Source organism: Trichosurus vulpecula, chromosome 4, assembly GCF_011100635.1.
Source record: "Trichosurus vulpecula isolate mTriVul1 chromosome 4, mTriVul1.pri, whole genome shotgun sequence".
In the NCBI taxonomy this organism is placed as follows: Eukaryota; Metazoa; Chordata; class Mammalia; order Diprotodontia; family Phalangeridae; genus Trichosurus; species Trichosurus vulpecula.
The window spans coordinates 103,097,150-103,117,160 of NC_050576.1; the positions used below are offsets into that span (position 1 = coordinate 103,097,150).

At 39.9% G+C, this 20,011-nt stretch overlaps 1 protein-coding gene across 8 annotated transcripts in view; it reads left to right on the plus strand.

The window, feature by feature from the left end:
- The window catches only part of PPP1R12B (protein phosphatase 1 regulatory subunit 12B), a 256,546-nt gene that overhangs the window by 107,512 nt on the left and 129,023 nt on the right, over positions 1-20,011 (plus strand). For 6 of the 8 annotated variants that reach the window (XM_036757286.1, XM_036757291.1, XM_036757288.1 and 3 more), the window contains exons 12-14: positions 4,951-5,076; positions 8,014-8,196; positions 12,646-12,828. In XM_036757286.1, coding sequence (XP_036613181.1) covers positions 4,951-5,076; positions 8,014-8,196; positions 12,646-12,828 — 492 coding nt within the window. The remainder of the gene's footprint in view (positions 1-4,950; positions 5,077-8,013; positions 8,197-12,645; positions 12,829-20,011) is intronic. The other 2 variants (XM_036757293.1, XM_036757292.1) reach the window with 1 other exon arrangement.

Genomic DNA, 20,011 nt, shown 5'->3' on the forward strand with positions numbered 1-20,011 from the left:
ACATCCTTTCCAGCATTTATCATTTTCCTGTTTTGTTGTTTTAGCCAATCTGACAGGAGAGATGTGGTATCTAAGAGTTGTTTTGATTTGCATTTCTCTAATCAGTAGTGATTTAGAGCATTTTTTCATATGCCTATACATATCTTTAATTTCTTCCTCTGAAAACTGCCTGTTCATATCCTTTGACCATTTCTCAATTGGGGAATGACTTGTATTCCTATAAATTTGTTTCAGTTCCCTGTATATTTTAGAAATGAGGCCTTTATCAGTGTCACTAGTTGTAAAGATTTTCTCCCAATTTTCTGCTTCCCTCCTAATTTTTGTTGCATTGGCTTTTTTTGTACAAAAACATTTCAATTTAACGTAATCAAAATTATCCATTTTGCGTTTTGTAATGCTCTCCATCTCTTGTTGGGTCATGAATTCTTTTCTTTTCCATAAATCTGACAGGTAAACTATTCCTTGCTCACCCAAATTACTTATAGTATCAGCCTTTATTCCTAAGTCATGAACCCATTTTGACTTTATTTTGGTATATGGTGTAAGATATTGGTCTATGCCCAGTTTCTGGCCTACCATTCTCCAATTTTCCCAACAGTTTTTGTGAAATAGTGAATTATTAGCCTAGAAGCTGGCCTCTTTGGGTTTATCAAAGAGTAGATTGCTATAGTCGTTGACTTCTCCATCTTGTGTTCCTGTCCTATTCCACTGATCCACAACTCTGTTTCTTAGCCAGTACCAGGTAGTTTTGATGACTATAGTACAGTTTAATATCTGGTATGGCTAGGCCACCTTCTCTAGCATTTCCTTTCATTAATACCCTAGATATTCTAGACCTCTTGTTCTTCCAGATGAATTTTGTTATTATTTTATCCAGCTCTGTAAAATAATTTTTTGGTAGTTCAATTGGTATGGCACTGAATAGATAGATTAATTTAGGTAAAATTGTCATTTTTATTATATTAGCTCAGCTTAACCATGAGCAACTGATATTTTTCCATTTATTTAGATCTGACTTCATTCGCGTGAAAAGTGTTTCATAATTATGTTCATATAGGCCCTGGGTTTGTCTTGGCAGATAGACTCCCAAATATTTTATAGTGTCTACAGTAACTTTGAATGGAATCTTTCTATCTCTTGCTGTTGAGCTTTGTTAGTAATGTATAGGAATGCTGAGGATTTATGTGGGTTTATTTTATATCCTGAAACTTTGCTAAAGTTGTTTATTATTTCAAGTAGTTTTTTACTTGATTCTCTAGGATTCTCTAAGTAAATCATCATATCATCTCCAATAAGTGATAATTTAGCTTCTTCTTTGCCTATTCTAATTCCTTCAATTTCTTTTTCTTCTCTTATTGCTACAGCTAACATTTTTAGTACCAAATTGAATAATAGGGGTGATAATGGACATCCTTGTTTCACCCCTGATCTTATTGGGAATGCATCTAGCTTATCCCCATTACAAATAATGCTTGTTGATGGTTTTAGGTAGATGCTATTTATAATTTTAAGGAAGGCTCCATTTATTCCTATGCTTTCTAGTGTCTTTAATAGGAATGGGTGTTGTATTTTGTCAAAGGCTTTTTCTGCTTCTATTGAGATGATCATATGGTTTCTGCTAGTTTTGTTGTTGATATGGTCAATTATGCTAATAGTTTTCCTAATATTGAACCAGCCTTGCATTCCTGGAATAAATCCTACCTGGTCATAGTGTATTATTCTTGTGATAAGTTGCTGCAATCTTTTTGCTAATATTTTATTAAAAAAAAAAGGCCTCGGAGGGTTAAGGATCAGTCATTCACACGTTAGTAAGAATTGATCCAGTTCACCACTGTTCTTTTGTATTTGAATCTCTAGCACAGAACACAGTGAATAGGAATGATAAGCAACAATTAATTGGTTGGTAATACCTAGGTGAAAGTGTCAGAATTTTGATTGGGGAAGTCTGTGGTTTTTGAGTATGGAGCACTTTGTTAGAGCAGAGAGGGAGAGCGAAGGAGGTGCTTAGAGAAGTATGGAGATCCTGAGGGTCTCATCGGTGAGGCATTAGGAGCTGAGAGTAGAGTGCAGAAAGTCTAAAAGATAAGATTCCCTACTTCAACATTTTTGTAGAGCCAGCCTTCTACCAAGGAAAGGGGCAAGGTTTGCGGGGGTGGGGGGGGGCCCCGAGGAAGATTCTTCTTTCTTCTAATTTTCCTCTCATCTGCATGACATGATCCCATGTTTCTAAAATTCAGAAATTCAGACTATTAGTTCAGCTATATTATGAATGAAATGGGCCTCTGTGAACTGCCCTAGGAATCTAACCACTATTTATAATATTTTACCTAGGAATATAACCATTATTCATCATAATTTTTCCCCCTATGGAAAAAGGCATTATCCTCCAACTTACCAATCTAAACAGCCAACTTACATATCAGTTTCTGGAACCCAGCCATCTTGTAAGTGTGGACTGCCCAAGTGACAAAGTTAAGAAAGCTCTGTACAGATTATATACGGAAGCATGGAAGACTTTAGAGTAAAGGTAGTATCAGTGTGGGGCAGGGAAGCTTCATAGATCATAGTGATCAACCAGTCACCAAGCGTTTGTTAAACACCTACCTGTGCCAGGCACTGGGGATAAAGGACAAAAAGAAAGAGTCCTTGGCCTCAAGTAGCTTACGTTCTATTGTGGGGAACCAGTATGTGCACGTACGAGTATATACAGAGTGAAAACACGGTAATTCAGAGTTGATGGAGCTACTAGAAGTTGAAGGATCAGGAAAGGCCTCATATGAGGCAGCACATGAGCTGAACTTTGCAGGAAGCTAGGTAGTTTTAGAAGTTAGTGCTGGAGCTGAAAGAGACTAATGATTATCCACTCCAGCCCTTCCATCTCATGGATGAAGAATCTAAGATGTCAAGGCCACTGAACTTCCCCCCAGGCCACCTAGCTATTAAATGGCAGAGCCAGGACTGGAAACCCACCCCCAACCCCCACCCCCAGGCCAGTGAGTCACTTGTTGCTGAGTCACATGGATTTGGGCCTAATTTTTATCCTAGATAAATATGTTCTTATAAGGAGTCTTCAGATGGTTAAAAGTTCAATGGGTTAGAAACCATTCATTTAAAATGAAAAAGTAATAAAGGGTGGCTGTTCACATGTAGGCTTTGAATTGTCACAGAGTAATGAGTGCTTTTGAATTTCAAACTCTTCTTTATCAGAGTGTCCACTGAGATTTTTACCTTTTGCTTGTATCACAGCATCTCTTAGTTGGCGAAGGGTGGAGCTAGGTTTGCTTACCCCAGAGTAGAGAATTTAACTGGGGTCGTTAAGTGGATGTGTTATTTACTTTTAACATATTGACCTAGAATTTTAAGTTTTTTATAGTATATTTACAACTCTGTATATGGATCGGTCAGTCCAAGAATCAACAAAATTCAGAATTATCATGATTTAATATTGATTATTCAATCATATTGAACCTGAGGTACCGTAGCCCAGAGGAAAACCTGATCTGGTAGAATTTTTTTATTTAGGTCACATGCTTTTCTAAAAACCTAACTAAAGAAATTGTCTTGGCCAGCAGAGTCTCTCATGACTGAAGCTGGCAGCGCGCATCCTTACTGCCTTCCTTGGGCATGCAGGGTGCTGGACCAAGAGCAGCAATGACAGCCGCGCCGAGCACTTTACCAATATCATCTCTTGATCCTCACAGCAGCTGTGGGAGGCAGGTGCTATCATGACCCCCGTTTTACGGATGGGGAAACGGAGTCAGGCAGACAGGGTCAAATGGCTAGTAAGTGAGGCCAGATCTGTCCCTGATTACTTAGGCAGCTAGGTGGTGCAGTGGATAGAACGCCGGGCCTGGGGAAGTCGTTGAACCTCTGACTCAGTTTCTTCATCTGTAAAATGGGGATCGTAATAGCATCTAACTCCCACGGCTGTTGTGAGGACCCAGTGTGATCTTTGTAAAGCACTGGGCACGTCTTAAAGCGCTATGTAAATGCAGCTGTTATCACTGTTGTTACTGTCATCGTTATTATCCGTAGAGAAGGGGGATGAAGCCAGAAGCCGCTGAATGCAGATGTCAGAAATGCGCTGCCTTTGTCTGTAGGGCTTCTCCGTCAGCCGGCAGCACTCCCCTGTAAACACCTCTTTCCCTCAACCCTTTATTTCTCCATCTGCTTACCTTAGTACAAGGGGCACCAATTCACGTGAACAAGAGTTTATTATAGTTTACTCTGTGCCTGGCACCGGGCTGAGCGCTGAGTGTGTGTACCAAAAGAAAGGCAAAAGCAGGCCCTGCCGTCAAAGAGCCGCATGCTAATGAGAGAAACCACACGCAGGCAACTCAGTTCAGACAAAATGTACCCTCCAAGGGAAGGGGCTTTGCACTGAGGGGCCTGCAGAGCTCTGCTCTCAGGGATTGAGTTCTTGGCGGCAGATAGTCGGCTCAAAAGACTGATGAAAGCACACCCCAGTATTTAGAGATTCCCTTTCCACACCTGGGAGAGAGACAATTGAAATGGGGAAGGGAGCAAAGGAAGGGAACAAGCATTTACAAAGTGCCTACTGTGTGTCAGGTACTGTGCTAAGCACCTTATACGTATTATTTGATCTTCAAAATAACAGGCAGGGTGCTGTTATCCCCATTTACAGTTGAGGAAATTGAGTCAGGCAGAGGTTAAATGACTAGCCTAGGATCACACAGCTAGTTAAGTATCCAACCTTGGATTTGAACTCGTGTCTTCCTGACTCCAGGCCCATTGTTCCATCTGCTTTACCACCCAGCTGCCTCGTTGTTGTTTTCCTGCCCAGGACTTCTCATTCTTGCTCCTCCCTCCCGGTTTGCATAATAAGTAGAAGGCCCTGGCAGCACAGGAGTAGGGGTCCGAGGGGGTTGAAGATTTTCCCAAGCTCACAGTGCTTTTCTGTTTGTTTGTTATCCTCTTTTGCCTCTACAGAGAATCAGCTGTTAATCTGGTGCGGAGTGGCTCTTATACCCGGCAGCTTTGGAGGGATGAAGCAAAGGGAAACGAAACTTCTCAGACTGGTGCTCCTTCCACCTATGTGTCAACCTACTTGAAAAGGTATCGACCTTGAGGAAGAATTCCCAGTGATTGGCTACAGCTGGGGCCTCTGACTCAAACATAAACAGGACTTCTGAAACCTATCTAAGGATCTCTGCTGGCTGCACGTGGGCTTAGTGTTAAAACATAGTATTATCTATGTAGTTTTTTTAAAAATTTATTTTGCTCGTGTTTTCCAATTAGATTTTAATCTGGGCCAGGCTGCACTTGGGAGTGTTGTGGGCTGCATGCAGCCTGTGGGTCGCACGTTTGACACCTCTGCACTATGGAAAGAAGAGGGTCAGCTGCATGCATCACTAAAATGCAGGATTTTTTAGCTTTCTTGGGATATTTTGGCTAATCTAAATTAAAAGCAATTAACATTAATTGAATTACATTAAATCTTTGCCACTGATCTTAATTTTTCTTCTTTACCCTCTTTCCCATGCCCTCGCCCCCATTTCCTCATCTCCATCCCATGACTCCTGTAGAATCCTAAAACAGAGGTTTTGCTTGTTGTAAAAACTGACCCTAAATCTGAATCATTCCTATTTCTAAAACTTCTAGAGGAAGGGAAGGCCTCATTTAAGTTGCCTGTATGGGAGCTTTTTTTTTTTTTTTAATTTAAAAAGATACTTTTAGAACCAGACCAGTTGATTAGGTGCCTGAGTTTTTAAATGACTTCTTTTGTTCTGTAACTTCAGACACTTCAGGATTGTGGAACACTCAAGTTTAGGGAATGCTGGGTTTTCCTTTTTAATCCTGCTCTTACAGTCCCTTTTCCATAGTTACTTTGTTTGCTACTGGTCAGTCAGTGAAGAACCTCTTTGGCAGAATTGCTTGACTGATAACTGTGTTTTGGACCTTGAGAATTGTTGATTTGGAAGATTCCTTCTCTCTGGGTTGCCCATTGCGCTTTCCTTTTCCAGCCTCTCAGAGACTTCCCCTTCCCTTCATCTGCCACTCCCATTTTGCACTGTAGCCATCATAGCTCTGCTGCATTAGTTGACTGATGGTTGTCTCAGGCTTGGAAAGAGAGACTCTGTACAGGCAGCTTACCCAGACAAGATCAGACCATATTTCTGTTTGACAGGAAGTGTCTCCACTCTCTCTCTCTCACTCATTACTGCCGCCTAATAGGGAGTGAGAGGCACCACCAGCTGATGAATGTTTGAGCAGGGCATTAGAATTATAGGCTTATGAAATAAGCAGCCTCTGTAGCCTTTTAATGGTTTTCAGTTTTGCAGATACATGCTATGAAAGATAACACAGCTAAATACAAGAGATTATTTTATTCTGGGGCAAAATTATGTTTGATTTTCAGTTGTGTATACTCGACCAGCCAGGTGCTGCAGGATGGGGGCAAATGAGAAATCTAGACATGTTGAAAAGGACAAGGGCTTGGTACACCTTGTTTGACATGCTATAAGTCAGTATATTTTAATATAAAATGGCAAAAATGATGTCCTTTGCCTAGGTAAGTGGGTATCATTGCATGATGGGATGTTGATTTTTTGATCCCAACTCTTTCCAAATAGGTTAAATGGATGCCATTTGGTTTGACAGATGCAGTAAATTTCTTTGGCATGGCTCTTGCGAGCAGCAGGGAGAAAGGCTTTGTCAGATCAGGATGGAGAGCATACTTATTAATGAGCATTTTGAAAGAAAATATGTTCAAGATTCACCAGAAATTGAATTTTTAGAGCTTTTCTAGTTCTGAGAATTCAAAGTACTTTCTTTGTGATTTCATTTATCCTCAAACCTGGCTCTAAGGTAAATAGGAAAATAGTATTCTCCTCAATTTTATAAATGAGTCCCAAAGAAATTATGACTTGTTCTAGGTTACAGAGCAGTGAAGGTAGAATTGTAGTACTAATCTCCCAACTTGCATGGTGTTTTCCTTTATATGATGTGATTTTTCAATCAGGAGTATATATATAATTCAAGTCATCCTGGGGCTAATGAGGAGACCTTGGAAAAAACCTATAGTTTTTTTCCACCCTGCAGTCAGGGTTGTATTCATACCACCCAGAAAAACACCATCTTCTCCTTTCTTTTGAGGAGGCTTCCACTGCTTTATTAATAAAGCCCAGTATCGGTACAACTCTTGTGAGTTCTTCTAAATATCTAACTGAGACCCTTCTTGCTGCAGTTTGAGCTGACTCCTGTATTTAATGAAAACAAAGAAAAGGTAACTTTACCTTGTTCATTACATCCTAGGCTAAGATGTGCTGAAGTCCCCTTGATAACACTTCTTTATTGCTAAATTACCCCGATTCCCTATGCCTTGGGCTTTCCTTCTTTTTTTACTTGTCAGTCCTCTAATAGTTCTTAGTTTGTTCTGTGGAACATTTCCAAATCTTCTTCTGTTGTGTGGGCTTTCTTCAGTGCTAACTCGATTTCCTTCAAGCTCTCAGGAAAGCACTGTTTCTTACCCTGGGCTCTTAACAGGCTTGGCCTCTTTTAAAATGATCCTTTCCTTTTCCTTTCTTGGCCTCTGTCCTGACTGTGCCTCCCACTTCCAATGCCCCACATTATCTGTCTTCTCTCTCATTGCCCAGCATACTCCTCTCCTCTTCTGTTACCTCTGTTTCATGTGGCTGCTTAGGAAAGGAGTATTTCTCGCCTTGGGGTCTAATAGGATAGGTCTCTCTGAGTAGAATAATTTTCTTTTTCTTACCTACACTTCCCTAGTCATGTCTCCCATTTTCCTACGGCCTTAACATCACTTGTCTTCTCATTGCTGCATGTATTCCTGTACTCTTCAGCAGAAACTGACCTACAACATCCCCTAATACTAGCTGACTTTGATCACTCGTTCATCACCTTACCCTCCCTCCGTCGGCTCAGGTTTATGTAAAGCACACAAGCTGAGTGGGAAGCTGGGGCTGGGAGTTGTTGTGTGCACGGCGTGTCCTACAGGGAAGTGACAAAGTGACCCTGTATGCTGTTTTGCAGTGCTTCATTTGGTAGAAGTAGTGACCCCACCAGTCCCTACATTTCAGCCAATCGCAATTCATCTCCTGCTACCTCACCCACTACCATTGGTTCATCTACCTCTCGAGGCAGCCAGTGGCAGCCTACCTCTTCCTGCCCTACACCAATCAGTGCAAATACTACTGCGTCCGTTCACCATGGCAGGTAAGGTTTACTGGAGCCATTTGCTTTAGGTTCAACAAGTTTTTGCTGTTGATACCCAGATGGAAATTGTACTTAGGCCTCAAACTTGATAGAATTACCTATAAAGCTAGATACGCTCTTAGGGTAAATTGCAACATACATAATACTCGGGATACATATTTAATCAACACCATTGGCTTCTACACTGGATTTGTCAGTTGTGATTGGAATTCAAGGTTACCCTAGTGTGTGTTAAATCAAATGTTAAAATGATTTGCACACCCCATTTGCAAGGTTTGGATCTTCCTGCAGATACATAAAAGTTGGAATACCTTTTCTTCAGTCTTTATGGAAGATAGAATGTGAACCTAGTCAAGATGAAAAGTGATGCCTTATTCTAAAAGGCCAGCCTCTAGTGGAAAGCCCTCTGCTTTCTAGATGCGGATGCGCAGCAACTTGCTAGATGATGTGGGAAGGGGGATGTTGTCATTCACTTGAAGTTTATTCCCAGGTATCCTCTTCTTGGCTGGTAGCTAAGTCTAAAGGCAGCACGGTAAGAATGGCTGTGGGAAAGTCCAGCAGTGACGTTTTTAAAAAGTAAATTTTTATTGATACCTTTTGGTTTTCATGTTACCTACAATTACCAATGTATCTTTCCTTTCTCCCCCTAATAATAGTCATCCCTTACAGTAGAATAAAAAGGGAGGGGGAAGCAGTAGAGCAAAACGAACCAATCCTCTGAAACACTCTGAAATCGTTAGTGTTTAGTCATCTTTAGGCCCCCTCCTCTCCAAAGAAGGGAAAGAGGTTGAGCAGTTACTTTGAACTAGATCTAAGATATTTATGACTTTAGTTATGGGCCTAGGTTTTACAGATAACTGAAAGAAATAGGAAATGATGGTGGTAGTAACTCTAACTTTGGGTCAATACTAAAGATGGTTCTTAGATCAGAGGATGTTAGATTGTGAGATAACTGAACAGTCCACACATTTTTTAGTTGAGGATGTAGAGACCCACATCTGGGTATTAGCAGAACCAGAAGATGGGGCAGTGTGGTGTAGTGGAAAGAGCATTGAATTAGGGGTGGCAAGGTGGTGCAGTCGATAGAGGACCGGCCCTAGAGTTAGGAGGACCTGAATTCAAATCAGGCCTCAGATGCTTACTAGCTGTGTGACCCTGGGCAAATCAGTTAGCCCTGATTTCTTCCCCCCGTCATCCCTTCTCCCCGGAAAAAAAAAAAAGAGCACTGAATTTAGAATTTATGGGTCTGGGTTCAAATCCTAACTATGTAAAGATCTTGGGCAAATCCCATCACCTCTGTGGGCCTCAGTTTCTTCACCTGTAAAATGAGAGGGTTGGACTCGAACTTCCGAGGTTCCTTTTGTCTCTTAATCTGTGGTTTTTGATCAGGACCTGGGTCTTGCAGTTTCCAGTTCAATACTTTCTTGTTATATGATACTTGACATCTACCAAGTCACCAGGAGATTTCTTTCCCTCATGTAGATGATTGTCATTTAAGACAAGATCTCTCTTATCATAAATTACTGCTACTGTCAGTAAAGCAGTGTAATCACTGATGATTGTTAATATCAGGAGTGATCATCTCCTCATCTCCATTATTCCTGAGAGGCGTCATGGTGGAGTAGGCAGAAATGCAGGACTTAAGGCAAGAAGACCGAGGTTTGACTCCCGCCTCGGATGACCTCGGGCAAGGCCCTTCACTTCTGGGCCTCACTTTTCTCATTTGATAGGGTTTGGGCTTAGGGACCAAGAAGGTCTTTTACAGCTCTAAAACCTAGAGCTGATCCTGTGATAGGACATTGATGTGAGCCTCCCCACAACCCTTCGGAGTGGGGCAGAGTAGGTACTCTCATACCCATCTGACAAATAAGAATGGTGAGGGTCAGAGAGATCACAGGACTTGAGCAGGGTCAGATTGCTGGACTTGGAGCTAGAACCCAGAACACTGACCTCTGGCCCAGAGCCCTAGGCATTCAATATTGTACTACCTCCCAGATTGTACAAGAGCTTTTGAAAAAGAATAGTAATTTTTAACACTGGAGAAGGACCACAATTTAAGAATACTTCGAAGGACCAAGCTTTGGCACTTGAGAGAGCACTTTTTTTTTTATCCATAAGGCAAAGAAAACAGATATAGTAGGGTGAAAGATTTTATTTCAAAGTAGAATTATAATTATTTTGCACAAATTGTTGTTCCTAGTTCCTTCTAGTGTTAAAACTCCAGTATTAAAAAGAAAACTCTCTAATATTTCTATAGATATTGCTTTTAGCAATTCTTCCTCTTGTATTTAGTTTTATGCTTATAGCAATACTAGGAATGCAGCAGTGGAGTGATTTGAATTGGAAGAGAAGGAAACTGCATTTTGTTAATTGCCTGCTATGTGCCAGGCACTGTGCCCAGACATGTTTTCTCATTTGATCCTCACAACAACTCTAAGAGGCAGGGGCTGTTATTTTCCCCATTTTACGGTCAGGCTCACATGACTAGGGAGTGTCTGAGGTTGGATTTGAACTCAAGTCTGCTTGACTCTAGTCCCAGTGCTGTACCACCTAGCTAAGGCACCTAACTGGCACCTGGCTGCCTTAGAGGCATTTATTGTTTACATTTTGTACACATTTAATACATTTAATATAAACCTAAGCAGCACCTTTGAGTTGGGTCATTTTTTAAATCTAGTTTTTAAAACTGTAATAATAATAATTATTTTGATAATAATAATAATAAGTCACAGAGAATTATAGAATCTTTGCATTAGAAGGGACTTCAAAGTTCATCTTGTACAACCTGCGTGTTAAGTAGAAATCCATCCTCCACTTGGAGAACTCCATTGATGGGACACCTGCTTCCTTATTAAGGAACCTGTTCTACCTTGGAACAGTTCTAATTGTGGGGAAGCTTTTCCTCACATTCTCATCTGCAATAGCAGTGAAACCACTATATAGAGAGTCTTATTACCTCAGTACCCAATGTGCTGTTTGTGAAAATGACAGTGATGCCTCCGAAAGTGAAGGTCAGGAAGAACAACTGGATCTGGTCAAATATATATTAGGAAAAAAAAACATTGACCCAGTGTTCTAGTTCTTGTGGACTCACCTCTCATGTAGGTCTTACAATTTTGTCTTAAATCACTTCTGTTCTGACTGACCCATGCTGCCCACCCTCTGTGGGAAGGTATTTGTGTGGCATCTCTTGGAGTATGGAGTGCATCTAGTTTTCTGCCTTTCTTGATTCCAGCAGCTGCTGATGTCCTCTCCCAAATTTGCCTTGTATTTATTTTGTGTAATATGTTGTCTTCCCCAGTAGAATGTAAATTGCTTGAGAGTTAGGACTTTTCTATTGTTTGTCTTTGTAGCCCCAACACGTAGCATGGTACTTGGTGTGTAGTAGTTGCATAATAAATGCTTGTTGAATAACTGAGATAGATCTAGAGATGTATTCAAATTTTTTTAATCTGAATTTTTTCTTTGAAGCTTATTTGCCAATGTAATATATTTGACAGTGAACTCGTGATCACTTGTAAATTTTCTTTGGATTAAGCTTATGGTAGAAACCAGGTACTTAGGAGTTTTTATACCCTGATTGCTTCTCTGATAAATTTGGTTTTCAATTTTGGATTTTTGTTGCCCTAGCAACAAGCTGTGATGTCACAAATAATAGCTTTTTGGGAGGAGAGCCTGTAGTTGGAGCCAATCCCTTTAAGAAACAAAGATCCTGTTCTCATGCAAATGACTTTAATTATACATCTTGTAGATATAAAATCTGTAGTTAAGGTTAAACTGAGAATCCTACTACAATCCCATTTTGAGCCAATAATTATTTGCCCTCTGATTTTCTTTTTTTATCAGAAATATATTTTGCTTACCTGCATGCAAGCAACAGAGTAATTGGCTCAAATGCAAAGAAGGAGCTAGGAGAGGGAGAATTAAATATGCTAAGGATTTACTAAATATTCATAATATTTATATATGGATAATACAAGGAGCTCACCATCATATCTTGACTCAAGACTCCATTGAAGACTCCCTTTCCCAGGTATTGATTGAGGGGTAGATGGAGACTGGAATTGTAAGTGACGTCAGTGTGCCTATATGTGTGGCCAGAACCAGCTTGTGTATGCATGTGTTGGGGGTCCAGATGGCAACAAGGAATCCTGCAAAATACTATTGCCCATGTCAGTCATTATCTTGGCTGTGCCATAGCCAATGTTTTTTATCTAAGGCAAGGAATTTCATTAAATGCAGCCTCTTGGGTGGTGGATGGGGAGGTGGGTGTGAATGTGCACAATATTAATGTTCCCAAGCAGATAAGCTTTTTAAAGTTAAAAGGCTCAGAATTAAAGAGGAGCTGGAAGGTTTTGCTGTTAAATCTGATTTGACTCTACACTCTGTCAGGGGTCTATTGGGGGAGATGCCTAAATGTTCTCTATGTTGCATCTTCTTTGGTTTCAGAACTCCTTACAAGCTCCATGCAGATCCATCTGTGGAAAAAGCTGCAGACAGCGTGTCCTCTAGTACCCCGCTGTGTGTGATCACCAATCGTCCCCTGCCTAGCACTGCCAATGGGGTTACAGCCGCCAATGTGCTCTCAACTACTGGGACAGACTCCTCCACAGAAGCCAGGGAGAGGAGGCGGTGGGTGATAATTTTTCTTTTCATCTATTAAATATTGCTTTGAGGCAATTGATAAAAAAGTGGGACATGGCATTTCTTGTCCACCCTTAGGATGATTTGTATTGAGTGATTCTATATAGTCCAGGGTTTATCTTTGGCCTCAGGGCAGTTTTGTGGGGATGGGGGGGGTGGGAGGAGGAGATCTCAGCACATCACACAGTACTGTGACCTCTATGCACTATTACCTTATTGCTACTATGAGCCAAAGAAATGGAAGGTGATCTTTTACCTTTTGTACCTGTGAAATAGCAGAAGCACAAAGATGTGATTTTTCAGGATCACGCAGAAAACTGGGAACAAATTTAAGGGACTACATTAAAATAGAAGAGTTAGAGAATAAGACCATTAAGGGAAAGTTTCGATTATTCCATCCAAAAAAGGAATGGCTAGAGGAAGACATGGTAGGATAAGAGGCAGCATGCTATAGTAGAAAGATCCCAGTCCTAGCCTGACTTCTATCAGTTAGGAGCCATGTGACCGTGGTTAAGTTATTTAAACTCTCTGAGCCTTATGTCCTTATCTGTAAGACAGAGATAATAATATCTGCCCTGTCTACCTCACCAGATTGACATGAACATCAAATAAAATGCTGGATGTGGAAGCATTTCCTGACTTAATTGTACTAATCAGTGTAAGCTATTCTGATGAGCTGTTTGACTTTTCCACTGGAGATAGAGGTTGGGAGTAGGGAAGATTTAGGGTAGACACTAAGAATTTCTTGCGTGTGAGGATTCAGATCCCTTAGAATAGGTTGTGGAGGAAAAACTAAGCTAAGCCTATGTGGGTGTGAAGCCATCAGGGTCCTAAGGGGAGTTGCTAAGACCAGAGCCAATAGTAGGGGCCTAAGTTCTGGTTGCTCAGATGACATTTGATGATGGCTAAAGAGAGAACAGAGCTATTTGCTAGGGGCTCTCACTCACTGGAAGAGTGGCATGTGACTGGAAGAGATTCTGGGCAGCTGTTAAGAGCCCCCCATCTTGTAAACCCAGATGTTGGGACTTTGTTAAACCCTGGTAACTATGCATTGAGATTTGAATCAGACAAGGTCTGTCTGTAGATGTTTGTGATTTGTTTGTATTTGCTCTGAAGTTCAGGGCACTGGCTTTTTCCCCTGAACTAAGTGAATGATATTTGTATATGTTGGATTAAAGTAAGATTGTTAACCCCTTAACATTACTTTCCTTAGTAAAGCAGATCAGAGAATTGTGCTGGCAGTGTTTTTGTTGTTGCGCTTGTGTTGGTCTTTCACCCCCACAGCAGCTGCTAGCCAAATTGTTGCAACATATACATATTTAGGATGTAGAGATTTTAGAACAAGAAGATTAAACCAAGGCACAAATGGTTTGTATGTAAATTTAGGGGTGGGAGGTAAGGAGAAGCACATATTAGGGGGGTAGCTGTAGGAGTGTAGGTTCAGTATGTGCTGGTACCTCTGGTGGGCTGTATGCTATGCAAGGAGCCACATATCAAAGATGAGGATAGTAGAGGCAGATGAACTGGAAAATAAATCAAGAAGATGTGATCCTTCACCTTCAAGGAATTGACAGTCTATCTAGAAATATGTAGCACATAGGAATCATCTTTTAAAAGATGAATGTAAAGTGAGTACAAATTGTTGCAGTACATACACTGGTTATGTCCTGAAAAGATGTAGAACAAAATGTGAATAGAGTTGCTAAGTATCCCTTAAAAGGATTTTGAGTTACATTTTATTTTTTAAAAGTATTTTATTGATGCTTTTTAAAAACATCTTATCACTTTCCAATAACTCTCTTCACCCCAAGAGAAGACTGCTCTTATAATAAAGTAAAGACTTCCTTTATAATAAAAAAAGATACTTCCCTTATAATAAAGTTAAACAAACAGTTAAAACAAATCAACACGATCATATTTGATAATTCCATATCTATATTCCACCATATTTTTAAGCAATTGCTTTTTGGAAGGAGAGAAGGTGGGATAGAGAGGGACAGGTCTACATGAAGTTTTTAGGATTTTTTTGATTGTGGAGAATCAACCACTGGAGAGGTAGGAGTGAAGAAATGTTCCAGTTGTAAGGCTTGGAGTTGCAAATGAGGTGAGCATAAGAAGGGCACTTTGAATAGGACTGGGAGTCTGAAAGTGAGAAAACTAGATAGACTCTCGTTTAATTTAATTGAGTTAACATTTCTGTTATCCTTAGGCTCCTCGTGTCTCATTTCGTGTAGTTCTGGGTTGGATGCTACATACTCAATAGGCACTCACATTCTAAGGCACACAGGATACACTGATGTGGAAAAACATAAAAGACATATATATGTATACATACATATATATGTGTATGTGTGTATGTGTAAAACATGTGTGCTCTGGAATAGAATAGAAACGTTAAACTGTGATTTGAATAGTGATACTATTAGCCAACCCATTAGCAATAAAGATGTGAGTGACGTTATTCCTAAAACCGTTATGCTAAATGGATCAAATGTAACTTACGTGTATAGAATATTGCAAGTATACTATCTCTTGAGAAGGCCTGCCTTCTTGGGAATGAAAAACCCATACTCCTAAAACATTTTATTACGGCTGTTGGTGAGATAAAGCCAATTTATTTTCTCTTTTCACCCAAACATGAATTTACCCTTCCCCACCCCCCAACCTCTTCTTCTCTCTAACAGCATGTGCTGCTGTAATCCTTTCCTTGAACCTGCAGCATTCCCTGTAATCAGCCTTTTGTTGCAGTATAAAAGGACGCATCTCAGCTCCTGCTGTGAACCAGTGCAGGCGTAGAGAATCTATTTTCAAAATATCTGATTTGAATCTCATGATGATTAGGAAAATAGGGCTTTAAAACTGCCTTTGGAGAGGCTATAGCTCTAGGAAGGGCAAGATATATGGTCAATGGAAGCTATTCCCTCAATAATTAGCTCTAATTGTAATTAGTGTGATTTGATCTTTTAGGAGGGAGAATGTTTTATTTCCTAAATGTCAGAAACATGGGCTTTATTAGAGAAATCTATCATTCTCACCAAGAGTGAAATAGAATTTTGCATCAGGGAGGAGGTCTGAATCTATGTTTGTGTGACTGTAGCCTATATTCTTAGTGTTGGTGAGAATTATATTCATTTTGCTGACTATTGGGGCTAAAATTATTATTGTGTAAAATTTTAAAATGACTTTTTAGCTTTTTCAGTGCCCATGAACATATCAGGTTGAAAAAAATGAATTGACTGGCTTCGTGTCTCATGGGAATCCAGATGATTTACTCTGTTGAATAGACAATATAACCCAGGGTTAAAACTTTTGAAATACTCCTAGTATTTTTAACAGGGATACTACCTCGGATTAGGAAGCATTTAAAGTACTCTCACATCTGTGTTTATTCATATCTTTTATTTGAGGTAAAGAGGGGCAGGTACTGTTCCTCCTGTTTTACAGATTTGAAAAAATGAGACCAAGAAAAGGGAAATAATTTTTCAAGGTCTCACGGTCAGTGAGGTAGTGGAAGACTAAGGACTAACTCATACCTGAGGCCTCTTCATTCTCTGCACTGAATTGCTTAACTATTTCTTCCTTTTGATGCAGTTACTGTTAAGTACAGCAGGTAGGTTTGAGTTGTAGGACTGTCTGTTATTTTCAGTTTATAACCCAGGATGAGAGAATCCAATTTTCTCTTTGAGCCTTTGACTGAAATCTTTGCTCTAATGATTGTTGCACAAATTTCATAGTTCTTATGAACATTACAAAAACCAGTGGGGTCATTTGATTGTAAAGAGATTGATTTGGCTAGCTGACAGCAGATTGAAAATGGAAAGTGGTAACCAGTTTGAAGATAAGCCTGTGTGGAGATCCAGTCTGAACAGCAGCTGTCACAGTGGTGTAGTGGTCTGGTTCCTTTTCCAAAGCCTGAAGTTTTCCTTAGCAACAAACTATAAACAAGTCCGCAGCTAATATTAGTCCTCTAGCAGCATTTGATTCTCTTGCTCTGTTTTTCCACTCTCTCTCCCTCCCTTTGTACCCGCGTACACCCTCACCTCTTTTCTGCCTCCCTTTTCCTCTCTCCCTTGTCTTCATTCCGTCTTCCTTCCTGCTTCCCTCACTTTCTCTCCTCTTCTCTCTCTCCTCCTCTTCCTCCCCTTCTTCTTCCCCTCGTTTTCCTTCTTTTTCTCCTTCCTACCTCTCTGCCCCTTTGTTGTGGGCATTCTTTTTCTCATGTTGTACTGAATAATTTTGTCTAATAGAGGGCAAGGACTTTCAGTTTTTCTTAGTATGCCCTGTACCTGGCAGAGTGACTTGTATGTGGTAAATGGTTACAAATTGCTTGTTGAATTGAGGTTCAGCTCTGTATTGAGGTTATATGTTGGGTACTGGTGGTGGTAGCCTTACAAGACATGAATGGGGGAGAAGGTTCATTTCTCCTGACCTTTGCTGATGTTGTGACATCTTCATGCTGCATTTATGTTAGCAATGCCAAGTCAGAATCTAATCAGTGATTCTGATATGGATGCGGTATGAATATAACTTCAATCAATGCAGATATCTTCTAATGGAGTTGAGTGGAAAACAACCAAATTCTAATTCCATCATGCCTTATGGTTTTCCTGAGCTATAAACAATTACTCCTTCTAATGTGAAGCTGATGAGACTGTTGTTTTGGTTGCTAGAAAAATTTTAGTCGTGTAATTTTTTTATATCTTTACTTTTTATGTCACTTTCATTTCCAAATAAAGCTCTCCTCTCCCCTTCCCAGAATGCCTTCCCTTGTAACAAAGGTTGCTAGAAACTGAATTACATTGTTAAATCATGAACAATGGAAAGAACCCTTTGATATCATAGAATCATTGCGTCCTAGATGGAATCATATGAGGAATACATATGAGGAAACTGACATCAAAATAAGTTATGTGACTTTCCCAAAGTTGTCCAGATAGTTAGCTGAATTGGAATTCATATCCAGGTCCTTTCTCTCTGACTCCAGTGCCCTTGTTACTATATTGTGGTCTTATCCAAGTTTATAACAAAGCTTTAATTCAAGACATGTCAGTTAAATTGTACAGAGCACTATGCTAGGTGCTAAGGGAGATACAAAGTTAAAATAAGATAGCGTCATGGTCTGCTATGGTGACTGACATTGATAGCTATAATACAGAATAGTATGTGAGTGCATTACAGAGGTGCAGAACAAAATGCTGTGTGAAGACTGAGTAGAGTTGGTTACTGATTTGGTTCAAGAAAAGTTTTATCGAACAGGTGGCATTTGAGTTGTATTTTTAAAAGATGAATGGGAATTCACCCAACAAAGAAAGGGGGAAGGGAGAATACTCCAGACATAGAGTATAGAGTATATTTGGCAAATAGTGTAAAGTACCGTTTGTTCGGAGCTTAGAACATGTGGAGGGAGGAAAATGAAAAAGGCTAGAAAGGTAGTGTGGTCCAGATTGTGCCTGGTAAACATGTTTTTGTTTTTTACCAAGTGTGCACTAGGACCATTGAAGATTTTTCAGCAGATGAGTGCATGGCCAGGTTGATACAGTAAGGAAGATTAATTTGCCAGTGGTACAGCTTTTACAAAAGATTAACTGGAGAGGGGAAAGAGTGGAGGGGACACACACACACACACACACACACACACACACACACACACACACAAAATCACTCATTCACTCACTCCCTTCTCCTCCAAGTAAAGTGTAGTGTAAGCTGCTTTAGGGGAAAGACTTTTGCTTTTGTCTTTGTGTCCTCTAGTGCTTAGCACAGTGCCTGGCATTTAGTAGGCATTTTATAAATCTTTGTTGGTTTATTGATAAGATGTGGTAACTGTTTGGATCTAAGATGCAAGTGACAGGGAAAAGTTACAGGAAACACCAAGGTTTTAGAAAAGGGGGACTTGCCACTGGCACAAATGATGAAGTCAGAGAAAGAGCAGATTTAAGAGGAAAGAGAATACATTTGGCCATGGAAACTTGGTTCAGGATAGGTAACATGAAAAGAAATTCCAAAAACTCTTTCAATCTCTCCAGTTTTATTCTAAAACAAGGATTTTCATTCTTTATACAGAAGTCTAATGGTAATGCTGCACCGTATTTTCTCTCTGTTGCTATACAATCTGAGGTCCCAGGCATTGGTCCATGTCACAAGGAAGCAATGAAGTGTGTGGTTTATGTATTTGTTCTTAATGTATAGTATTGGGGAGGGGCAGATTTTCATTTTTCCCCATCCCTGTACATGTACAAGGGATATTTCTGTGTATAGTATAGAAGGGGTGAAAGAGATGGGGACAGACATATGCTGGATACAAGACTGAAGAAGTTAGACTGTTTGAGTAGAGATTTTGTTTAGGGGAGCAAAAGATTGGTTAATTGTAATCAGATGGAACACCTGGCTAGAGGCTTTACATTATTACACTGATGCTTTTAAAATGTCTGTAGAGAATCATCTTGACAGCTGTATGAGGTTTGTAGATAAAAAGAAAATGGAGTGAGAGGCAGTTGGTGTAGGTGAAAAGAGCACTTGAAGTCAGAGAATCTAGTTCAAATCCCATCTCTGCTGCTATTTGTATGACCTTGAACAAGATCCTTAACCTTTTTGGGTCAATCTATTTATCTTTAAAATTAAGAGTGTAGTTGTGTCTGGGTGGTGGTGGTGGTGGTGCTGATTGTGGTGGTGGTAGGGTTTGGGCTTAAATGACATCTAAGATCCCTCCCAGCATGAAATACTATGATCACTATGTATAATAGTAGACATATTTTCCATCATTCCACCTTTGAAAGTTTCCAAATTACTTGTGTAATACTGAATCAAGTTTCCAGTCCTGTGCTCTGGAAGAAAAAAAACAAACTTGTGTTATCTCCTTGAGTATAAATGGTAACACAGAATCTTCTGGAAGCTAAATGACAGCAGTTCTCAGCAGGCTGAATGAATGTGCTCTTCAAGGGATATATCAGTGTGTTTAGGATTTTTGTTTATCTTACATTTGCATCTGTTTTGAAAAAATTAGGGAGAGTAATGTTTGTTGTTTCTGAATTTTATGCTACCACCAAATACTGATGACTTCCTAGAGAAAATATACGCTAACTTTTCTTTAATTTCTTTTTTTTTTTTTAAGTAACCAGTATTTTTTTTAACCTGTCCCTCCCACTTCTCCCCTTTCTCATAATTAAGCAAG